The 11638-nt window shown below is 38.5% G+C and overlaps 1 protein-coding gene across 1 annotated transcript; it reads left to right on the forward strand.

Moving 5' to 3' along the window:
* The first annotated feature begins 3875 nt into the window (after positions 1-3875).
* gpalpp1 (GPALPP motifs containing 1) lies at positions 3876-9662 on the forward strand. Its single transcript, XM_088333187.1, has 7 exons — positions 3876-4069; positions 4901-5024; positions 5183-5269; positions 6524-6773; positions 7954-8118; positions 8219-8320; positions 9236-9662. The coding sequence occupies exons 1-7, from the start codon at positions 3991-3993 to the stop codon at positions 9452-9454; spliced, it is 1026 nt and encodes a 341-aa protein (XP_088189313.1). The 5' UTR covers positions 3876-3990; the 3' UTR covers positions 9455-9662.
* The last annotated feature ends 1976 nt before the right edge of the window (positions 9663-11638 follow it).

Consider the following 11638-nt stretch of genomic DNA (forward strand, 5'->3'; position numbering starts at 1 on the left):
TTGAGAAGCTACTAAAGAAGGTAGTAGAAGATAAAATTTGTCATGTGTCAGGACTTGAAGTGAAAAGCTAGAGAAGGAAACAGTGGACTTAAAAAAAGTTAAGCCTGAATCACTGAACTCAGCATTGTTTTCTTGCATGACCAGCTTTGGAAGGTGAGCAACACTAAAGGATAAAGCAGGAATAGCTGACAATATCAATAGCAACTTGAAGAAAGAAAGTGAATCATATGAGTGGCTGGAGAAGGAAACAGTGGTGACAAAAGCACCAGATGCCAAATCCAAACTCACCGACCATCGCATGCAGGGGTCAAGTGTAAATATACCAGTCTTAGAAAATATATAGAATATTAAAACTATGTTTGTCTCATTATTTGAATCAAAAGTTTCATTTAAATTAATTTAGTATTTTACACACTTATGGGTCGTTACATAATACAAACTTGGGTGGTAATTAAATTTAAGACACACTTCACTGTTTAATATGGGAAGTTAAAACATTTTTCTCCCAGACCGCATTGAATGAAAATTAATACTAAACTCTGATTCACGATGATACATCATGCTTTGGGGGTGTTTGTCTGCACATGGGACAGGACGAGCTCACTGCATTAAAGAGAGGATGCCTTCCCTCAGTCAGAGCATTGAAGATGGATCATATATATATATATATATATATATATATATATATATATATATATATATATATATATATATATATATATATATATATATATATATATATATACAGTGAAGAAAATAGGTATTTTAACACCCTGCTATTTTGCTATTTCTCCCACTTAAAAATCATGGAAGAGTCTGAAATTTTCATTGGAGGTGAATATCCAATGTGAGAGGGATAAACTAAAAAGAAAAATGCAGAAATCACAAATAAGTATTTGAACACCTGTGTATCATCTAGAATTCTGACCCAGAAAGACTTGTTAGTCGGCCAATTAGAAGTCCATCTGCACTCCGTGTATCATCGTGAATCAGATGCAGCTGTTTGAGGTCGTTAGCTGCATAAAGACACTTGACCACTCCATACAATCAGTGAGACTTTAACTTATAACATGGTGAAAACCAAAGAGCTGTCCACAGACACCAGAGACAGAATTGTACACCTCCACAAGGCTGGAAAGGGCTAAGGAGCAATCGCCAAGCAGCTTGGTGAAAAAAGGTTCACTATTGGAGCAATCATTAGAAAATGGAAGAAGCTAAACATGACGATCACCTCAATCGAAGTGGAGTCCCATGCAAGATATCACCTCGTGATATCAATGATACTAAGAAAGGTGAGGAATTACACGACAGGAGTTGGTCAATGACCTGAAAAGAGCTTGGACCACTGTTTCAAAGGTTACTGTTGGTAATACACTAAGACGTCATGATTTGAAATCATGCATATCATGAAAGGTTCCTCTGTCTAAACCAGCACATGTCAAGGCCCGTCTTAAGTTTGCATATGACCATTTGGATGGTACATGGGAGTCATGGAGAAGGTTTTATGGTCAGATGAGACCAAAATAGAACTTGTTGGTCATGATTCCACTAAGCGTGTTTGGAGGAAGAAGAGTAAGGAGTACAATCCAAAGAACACCATCCCTGCTGTGAAATATTGGGATGGTAGCATCATGCTTTGGGGGTGTTTGTCTGCACATGGGACAGGACGAGCTCACTGCATTAAAGAGAGGATGCCTTCCCTCAGTCAGAGCATTGAAGATGGGTCATGGCTGGGTCTTCCAACACGACAATGACCCGAAGCACACAGCCAGGAAAACCAAGGAGTGGCTCCGTAAGAAGCATATCAAGGTTCTAGCATTGCCCAGCCAGTCTCCAGGCCCGAACTCAATCGAAAATCTTTGGTGGGAGCTCAAACTCCATGTTTCTCAGCGACGGCCCAGAAACCTGACTAATCTATAAAAGATCAGTGTGGAGGAGTGGGCCAAGATTCCTCCGGCAGTGTGTGCAAACCTGGTAAAAGACTACAGGAAACGTTTGACCTCTGTAATGGCAAACAAAGGCTACTGTTTCAAATATTTACATTCATTTTCTCAGGTGTTCAAATACTTATTTGCAGCTATATCACACAAATAAATAGTTAAAAAATTATGCATTGTGATTTCTGGATTTTTTTTACTTTATCACTCTCACAGTGGACATGCACCTAGGGTGACAATTTCAGACCCGTCCATGATTTTTAAGTGGTAGAAATGGAAAAATAGCAGGGTGTTCAAATACTTATTTTCTTTACTGTATGTACTAGATACCCTGTAGCAGCCCACTGACTAATGTGCCTATGTGCCACACTGGTCGGGTCAACGTCCCCGTTAAGGCAATGGATGCACATTGAAAATAAATCATATTTGCTCATTTGACAACTCATTTTCATGCAAGTAACTTTTTTTGTCAACACTTTTGTCTTTTTGTTATTATGAAAAATGTATTTCAAAAAAATAAAACGGAAAACAGATTTTTTTTTTCAAATAAAAAAACAGACAAATTAATAATACAATCATTTATGAACAACTATACAAATTACAAAGAACTGCATTTAAATTTTAAACTCATTGAAAACACTATTTACAATTCAAAACGTGTTAAGAGGTCATTTTAAAACTTTTTTATAAAGTGGTGTAACATTTTTTTAAAACAATGTTTTTTTTTTTAATCAAGGTAAATAAATAACCGTATATATATAAATATATATATATATATATATATATATATATATATATATATATATATATATATATATATATATATATATATATCCATTATCTGGACGGCTTATCCCCAGTAGGGTCGCGGGGGTGCTGGAGCCCACCAAAGCCATCTTCGGGCAGGGGACACCCTCAACTGGTTGCCAGCCAGTCGCAGGGCACACAGAGACGGACAACTCACTCGCTTATTCACACCTAAAGACAATTTGGACTGGCCAATTAACCTGACATGCATGTTTTTGGAATGTGGGAGGAAACCGGAGTGCCCGGAGGAAACCCACGCAAGCACGGGGAGAACATGCAAACTCCGCACAGGAAGGTTGGTAGCTGGATTTGAACCCATGACCTCAGAACTTTGGCTAAAAAAACACTGAAAATGTTGTATGTAATAAATATTTCAAAAAGAAAAAACACAAAGGTCTACAGGAGTGACCGTTTACTGCATGGTCACTTGCCAGATAGAGAGTTAAAACGGTTCTAAAAACCCTGAAAGTGGACCATTTGACGAGATTTATTTTCATGTACTTCCATCTTGTAAATCAAGGAAAATGATTTTGCAACGTGGCCCAGCCTTACCTTAAAAATAACGTAAGCCACTGAAGCTCTTAACAATATTTTATAATGAAAAAAACAGCCCAAAACATTTTTACCTACGAAAAGTTATTGAGTGCATCCATGGCACGATGAGCCGTTATTCTCTTTTTGGGTTTTGTTCCACATGTACTGGAAGAGTCTGATAGTTTGACCCGACTACCTTAAACTCGCAGTAGGCACATCGATCAAGGGGGAGTGTCGTATCTAGTGTTCTGTACATACGTGTTGTGCGTCGTTAAATAACAGCGGAAATGGTTCCTGGTTACAACTTTCAAAGTAAATAGTTCAAGTCAAGTCAAGTCATTTTTATTTGTATAGCCCTAAATCACGAAGAGTCTCATAGTTCTCTTCTTGGTCCAGTCAGCAGTTTCAAACAAGCACGACTCAAATACAATCAGCCAACATTTTGTTTTACTTTCTGTAAATAAATGCCTGCTATACATACTGACTATTTTTACAACAACCAGAAAGAAGAAGCTTTATTTTATTTTTGTAGAATATGCTTCGTTTCATTTTCAATTATGTCGGTAACTTCCTAATACTCGGATTGCGCATGCGTACTTTATTCAAAATGTCGACAGGGTGCCCAATGTTGTGTTATTTTGTATTAGCGTAAAAATGATTTAAAACTCATCTTTGAACGCAAATAAACAAACTCTTTCTTGGACGTGCCACTATGGCCTCACCAAATTCAATAGGGCCTGCTTTGCCCCCAAATTTTAAAAATAACGACGATTCTGACGATGAACGTGCCTGTGAGTATAATTCATGTTATAACCACAACTCACACCCCACACCAATACAATTGGTTCAAATACCTTAAAAGGTTTACAGTTTTATTTAAAAGACGTCTTTACTCGGTTAAAATGCGTATTATTAAGAACAGTTTTGGAGGGATACATTTTGGCCGAATAAGACGAGGTAAACGCACACATTCGTTCCAAATTCGATTGGATGGACAAAACAAGACCCTACGTTTAAAGTCTATTTTGGGCAAAATCGTGTTTAAATGGACCCTTTCAAATTTACCCAAAATCGAGAAGAATTTCCCTACCCAACGAAAACTGGTTGTAAAGACATTATAAACATGCAGAGGTTCTGTAAAACGCGTTTTTCAAGACTTTCAATAGACTAAGGCCAAATCGGGACTACATTAGATGAGATAAATGGTAAATTGCCCCCATTTATATAGCACTTTTCAAGTCAATGAAGACCTCCCAAAGCGCTTTATAATGTGCTTCACACTTACCCATTCACACACACACACTCACACACCAATCGGGAGTCAGCCATGCAAGGCGCCTACCTCCTTATTGGGGGCATAAGGGATTCAGTGTTTTGCCCAAAGACACTTCAACATTTAACATGGAGGAACCGGGAATCGAACATGTGACCAAGACTAGTGCTCTACCTCCCGAGCTAATGCCGTAATAAACACAACACAAACACAGTCATAACCCAATTTAGACGTTTACTTTTGGGTTAATTCATGCCTGAAATAGACCAGATTTTGTCCAAAATCTGAGGTTCAAACCAATCCGGTGCTTTAATATTATTTCAGAAAAGTAATAGTTGTTTTGTATTAGTTGCGGGTCCCGCTTTGCCGCCTGGTTACAAACGAGGCGAACTATCCAGCTCTTCGGATGAAAGTGAATCCGCTGTCGTCAAAAGAGTGAAGAAGAGCCACACGTCTGAAAACATCTTAACAGAGTATGTACAGCAAAATAATTTTGAAGATTGTGCTATTCCCATCACTAATTTGAAGATTGATAGAATAGAATAGAATAGAATATACCTTTATTGTCATTGTTACAAAATGGGTTAACATATTGTGACAACGAAACAGCGATAACATCTGCGTTTCACAGAGAGAAGACAAAGGCGGATGAAGACGATGGCTTCTTTGGACCAGCTTTACCACCAGGTTTTGCCAAGAAGGAGAGTTCACCGGAGAGGTGACCGAATAATCAGACTTTTTTTGCATGACACCAAATGCACCACAGAGTCCTGTGTAAAACATTCAATATTCACGAAGAAAGCATGGCAAAGCACAGATTAAGCTAAAGGGACCAATGTCTAAAAATCACATGAGCAAACTAGTACAGTAGACCATCAGGATACAGCGTGGGCACCTTACGACTTTTTCACTTTATGGCGTGAATTAGAATGATTTTAGTCCCTTCTTTATGGTATTTTTTACAACCACAATAGCAAATATTTTAATTATGATATTTAGTCAGGCCAAAAATGTAGAAAATTCAAACTTTCGATTGGTCATGCATCTGACTGGGAGTTATTTTTCTTGATGCCTGTCTACTGTTGGACGACATTATATAAAATTCTTGTCTAATATTGCTTAGCATCACGGAATCATGAAAATGCTATTGTCTTAAGTACCTCCCACAATCCCTTTCTCTTTACCGTTCAGAACCTTATGTGCTTCGTAATTACATTGCGAGTCGGCAATATCAGTTTGATGGTTTTTTAATGGTATTAGCTATGGGTGTCAAGGCTTGCAGTGATGCTAAAGGGAAAAGCAAAAAATGATAACCATAGAAACCATGGAAACTAAACTGGCTAGGAAATATAAGAAAAGCACGGCAATTGTTACTCTCGCAAAGTTGCATGGCTTTAACCAATCAACGATCAGAAATATTTTTTAAAAGAAGGTGGCTTGTAAAGCAAGGAAATAAGTTCAGTGCATGACAATACTTGCAAGTTTTAAAATAAGTTTGATTTTTACTCTGCTATTTAATTCCCTTCTGCATCCACCCGCTAATCCCCCTGTACCAGTCAAGTAACGTCTAAACAAAGGTAGATAGAATGACCTTTTTTCCGTCTTCATGTTATTTATTTATAATATCATTTAATTATGTACATGCCTATTATTCTCAAGGAGTGCTTACTATGTACTAATTTGTATTTTAGTAATAATGAATATCTCTTTACCAAGGGGTTGAAATAAATTTGGCTACACATTACCATAGGTTTCTGTCCCCCCATACGACAATTGCACTTTGTGATCTCCACCTCAGAACAGATGGCTGTATCCCACGGATCTACTATTCAGTAAGAAAAGCATAGCAAGGCACAGATAAAGCATGTCAGGAAAGGGACCTATGTCTTGAAATCACTTCACAACTAGTAGAAGTGACGATACTTATACAAGCAAAGAATCACTTGAAGTTGTATAAAATGTTTTCTTTCAGACCACCTGTGCTGGGACCAGCTTTGCCCCCTGGGTTCCGCCGAGCTGTGAACAATGATGACAATGATATTGACGAAGATGGCTACCCAGGACCTGCTTTACCCCCAGGCTACAAGGCAGACTCTTTCAGCAGTGAAGGGGAAGATGAGGATATTATTGGACCTATGCCCTCCAACGCTCCAGTTCAAAATACAGTCGTGCTGGACATTGAACGCAGGGCACGAAAAATGAAAGACAAGTTGACTAAAGTTGTGAGTGTATTGTTTTTTTTTCTCATCTTATTTTTTCATGTGACTAATCGAAAGGATCTACTATGGGTTTTAAAAAACACATTCAAATTTACTGACCAATCTTTCATTTACTTGGCAATTAAAATACATTAGATGAGTAGCATATGTCTACTTGACCAGTATACTAAATTATTTTCATTCTGGTAAGGGTATAGCAAACTAGAATTCGCTTTTAGCGTAGGATAGAAACCTATAGTATTTAGCTCATGCATTCCAAACGCCTCGTACACCAGAAAAAAACATTATTCTAATAAAATAGTACCGTATTCATTGAGTACTCCTCGTGTAGTATAGGTGCACATGAGTAAGCGAAATATAAGCAAAATGAAAATAAAATTTGAATTGCTTTTGTTGTGACGTGACTAGAGCTGGTCAAGTGGAGCAGCTGGTGGATGCACAGGGGGGGAGAAAAACAGCAAGGGCGGATTAAAAATGAAACAAATGTAAAAACTTCCACTTGCAAGGATCGGCATGCCCTTTAAAAAATTCCATGCCTTTAATAGCTTACTTATTTTTAATGCTACTCCAGATCATCGAATTGTTGTGGGCATGCAGTTAAGCGAGGGTAGCGATTAGTATGTCGTTTTTCACGATAATTATAAGCCTTGTTTGCATGGTTATCATTTTTTTGCGTCTCTCTTCAGCATCAGTGCAAGCTATCGAACCTATAGCAAATGAATACAGTACAATAAAAAATGAAGAACGGAGATAGAAAAATACATTGTGGGAGGTAGTTCAGCTAATAGCATATCTGCATTTTCATGATGCCGAGACAAACTCCAAAATCAGATCAGCATTATATGACGTCAACCAAAAGCAGTCGAGCATCTTAGCTGTACGCACAAACACAGCAAAGTTTGAAATTAATAAGTCTTAAAACATGCCAAATAATTTGTTGTTGATGTTGTATTGTGGGAAAAAATCTGTGAAAGGGGACGCAAAAATCATCTTATTCCACACCTTAAAGTAGAAACATTGTAAGGCGAGAGCCGCCATATCCTGGGGGTCTATTGTGGCTTAATTGTAAATAAATACCCTACTAGTAAATATAAACTTGGGAAAATAGCCCAAGTTACATGAACAGAAAGCCAAATGCAGCTAAACAGTCTTCATTGATACAAGTTTGTTTTTGCATTTCTAGGATGATCCAGCGGTGCCAACCCGAGAAACTTGGATGACTGAACTTCCACCAGAACTCCAACACATTGGCTTAGGTGCTCGCACCTTCAAGAAGAGGTCTGGTCCGGAAAAGGGTGACCGCTCCATTTGGACTGATACACCAGCAGACACAGAACGCAAAGCTAAGGTAGGAAAATCCAACAATTGCCAATTTTGGTTTATTCCGGTTACACATATTTTAGAAACATCATTTTAGCATGTTAATGATTTCTTTTTTTGAACCACAGGAGCGTGCTGAGAGAAAACAAAAGGGTGAGGCCGAGAAAGATTCTGCCCCACAAATATGTCCAAAAGATTTGGAAATGGCAGACAAGGTGTCAAAATATAATGTAAGTTGTACTAAAGATCATATATGTCCTTTTTTTTCTCAAACAGTAGACCCCAGGGGTATGACGTAGGTCCGTTCTGAGGTGGAGATCACAAAGTGAATTTGTCGTTTAGCGGGGTATAGAAACATATGGGTAATACGAGGCCAATCTGTCTCGAACTCCCGGCACCCCAGATAAAAACATTTTTTTTTTGGTTTGAACAAATTTATTGACACTAATAACAGAAAACAAACAGTGTGAGGTCTGAATAACCCCTCTTGACAATCTCAACAGCAATCAAGCACATTCATAATATTATATTTCAATATGACGTTTAACAGCAAACACAATTAAAACAAAATAAAACATAATAAGTAATTTAAGGAAGTAATATATACCAGCTCGGTGGCCTTGGGGGTATGGCGCCCGCCCCGAGACTGGGAGGTTGTGGTTCAAGCCTCGGCCGAGTCATTCGTTTCGTTTCCATCGTTATCATGTTTTCGCTTCTGATCTATAGCGAATAAATCCACTGCAAAATACAGTACTCTATCGCCACTCACAAAGTCTATACAGAGGACATGAGATTCTGAACTGACCAAACAGAAAGGCATTGTGGGAGGTAGTTTGTCCAATAGCTATTGGCAACTTCAAAATGCCATGATTTAAACCAATAGCAGACCAGCATCGTAAATGACGTTGACCAATAGCAGATCGTAGGGATATATAAGTGGTATTTACAGAAAATCTAAGTTTTTAGGCAAGTTTTTTGTTGATGTATTGGGGAAAATGCCATAACAAGGGGCCGGAAAAACAACTCATTCCAAATCGTAATGTGAAAATGTACGTTACGGACACCGTGACCCAGGGTGTTTACTGCACTTGACAATCTATGTGTTCACATTAATCCTAAATCCCAAACTCTTTTTCTCTTGAAAGAAAACTAAACGCTCAGAATCTCTGATGAGCTTGCATGCAAAGAACATGAAGGATAAATCAAAGCAGGAGGGAGACAAGCCAGTGGAGAGAAGAGCTTTCGATCGGGAAACCGACCTTAAAGTCAACCGCTTTGATGATGCACAGAAGCAACGTCTGCTAAAGAAGTCTCAGGAACTAAACACACGTTTCTCCCACAGCAAGGAGAAAATGTTTCTGTAAGGATATTGTGTTGACTTTAAAATGTTGTCTATTGAATACATCACATTTTTTACCACACAGTTGGAGTACTGTATGTTGTTTTGTAGATAAGACCGTTTTCCTCTCACTGCTTGTTTTTTTATACAGTCCAAGACCCAGGCAATTGTGTACTATTGCAAATTTGATGTTGACTTTAAAAATAAATGTATACAGTATGTCACAAAATTGAGTACACCCCTCACATTTTTGCAAATATTTCATTATAAAGTTTAATAGAACATCACCGGAGAAACGTCGCTTCGACACAATGAAAATAAGTCAGTCAACAAAGGCCACGGCTTACTGGAAAAATATCCTTTGGTATAATGAGACAAGGGTTAGTTTATTGAGCTCCGATGGTGTGAAGCATATGTGGCGGCAACCAGGTGATAAGTATTAACATGTTTGTGTCGTGCTCAAGTCAGGCATGGTGTTGGAAATGTCACGGTTTGGGGCTGGATTAGTGAAATTGGAGTTGGGAAGGTGCTTGTCATTAAAAAAAAACATGGACTCAAGCATGTACTGTGCAATCTTTCAGCCTGACAATGACCCCAAATACACCTCTAAGATGACCAAGTCTTTTCTAAAGAGCCTATGGGTAAAGGAGATGGACTAGCCAAGCCTGTCTCCAGATCTAAACCCAATTGAACATCAGTGGGGCATCCTCAAGCAAACATTGGTAAAGGACAATATCTTGAATATCCCCCAGCTAATTATGTTGCCATCGAGAGGAAGAGCATTACAGTGGCAACCCGTGAGGCTCTGATGAAATCCATGCCCAGGAGGATTAAGGTGATTCTGCAAAATCATGGTGGCCATACAAAATATTGACACTTCAAAAACTCACTTCTTGCTATACTCACTTTGGCATACCTGTCAACCTGTACGGTTTTGCTGTACAAAGTACGTTTTTTATGCATTTTAAGACGAGTGCGACGTACAAGGTAATCTGTAAGGAAAAAAGTAGGTTTGTCATCGCATGCGTCTGCCGCCTGGGGATTTCCCATCATGCATCGTTCAGAAAAAAAACAACTATATGGTGTACGATTATTTTGGATTTTGTACGGGAAAATACAACAGTTTTTACGGACATGGAGCCGTGGGGGTTGACAGGTAAGCTTTGGTTACCAGGGGTTCAGCTTCTAATGGCTATATTTCAGGTTTTAGAGGGGAGAAAATTGCGCTGCTATATAAGCTTTACACAGACAACAGTTTCATTATATAAGAGTTAATCACGCCCAAATAGGTCAACTACTAGAATAAAAGTCACTAAACAACCTGAGTGGTTAGCACGTCTGATGCACAGTTCTGAGGTCACGTGTTCAAATCCAGCTACCAGCCTTCCTGAGCAGTTTGCATTTTCTCCTTGTGCTTGTGTGGGTTTCCTCTGGCCACTCCGGTTTCCTCCCACATTCCAAAAACATGCATGTGAGGTTAATTGGCCTTACTAGGTGACAATTGTCCAAGTTGTCGCTAGGTGTGAAGAAGGGAGTGAGTTGTCTGTCTCTGTGTGCCCTGCGATTGCCTGGCAACCAGTTCAGGGTGTCCCCTGCCCACTTTCTCGAATATAGCTGGGATTGGGTCAAGAACCCCTGCAACCCTTCTGAGGATGAGCAATGCAGATAATGGATGCATTGATGGATAGCTACCACAAAAATAAAAATAAAACCCACAGGAATTTGACAATTGAATTAAAAAATATATATATGTAAATGTTTTCGACTGTCAATTTGGCTGTTGTAAATGACATACCTATCCCCTCTGCGGTTTATTTTTTGCAATCTTCAGAAAACAACGGGCATGTTCATTCTTGTAAGTTGCTTTCATTTAAATATATTTTGCCGAACAGTGTTAGAATAAATATAATACCTCATTTTTAAGTTCATGATTGTCTCTCCGCTGTAAAATGGGAAATCAGATCTTTACAAGCTGTGTCATGGAATATAACATAGGCGGTTCCAGATTTTAAGACCTTGTCAGACACTATAATTTTCATTTCAAATTTTGTATACATCCGAAGAATTAAATTCTATTATGTAAATGCTTGATTTCAAAAGTTCACATTGTAGCTGAGCTGTATAATGGGTATACACCTTTTTATAAGCTCTTCCAATATTATTTAACAAAATAGATGGAGAGGCGTTCTCATACTGTTTGGACCTTTTC

This window comes from Urocampus carinirostris, chromosome 4 (assembly GCF_059441175.1).
Source record: "Urocampus carinirostris isolate Australia breed hairy pipefish chromosome 4, RoL_Ucar_1.0, whole genome shotgun sequence".
NCBI classification, from domain to species: Eukaryota; Metazoa; Chordata; class Actinopteri; order Syngnathiformes; family Syngnathidae; genus Urocampus; species Urocampus carinirostris.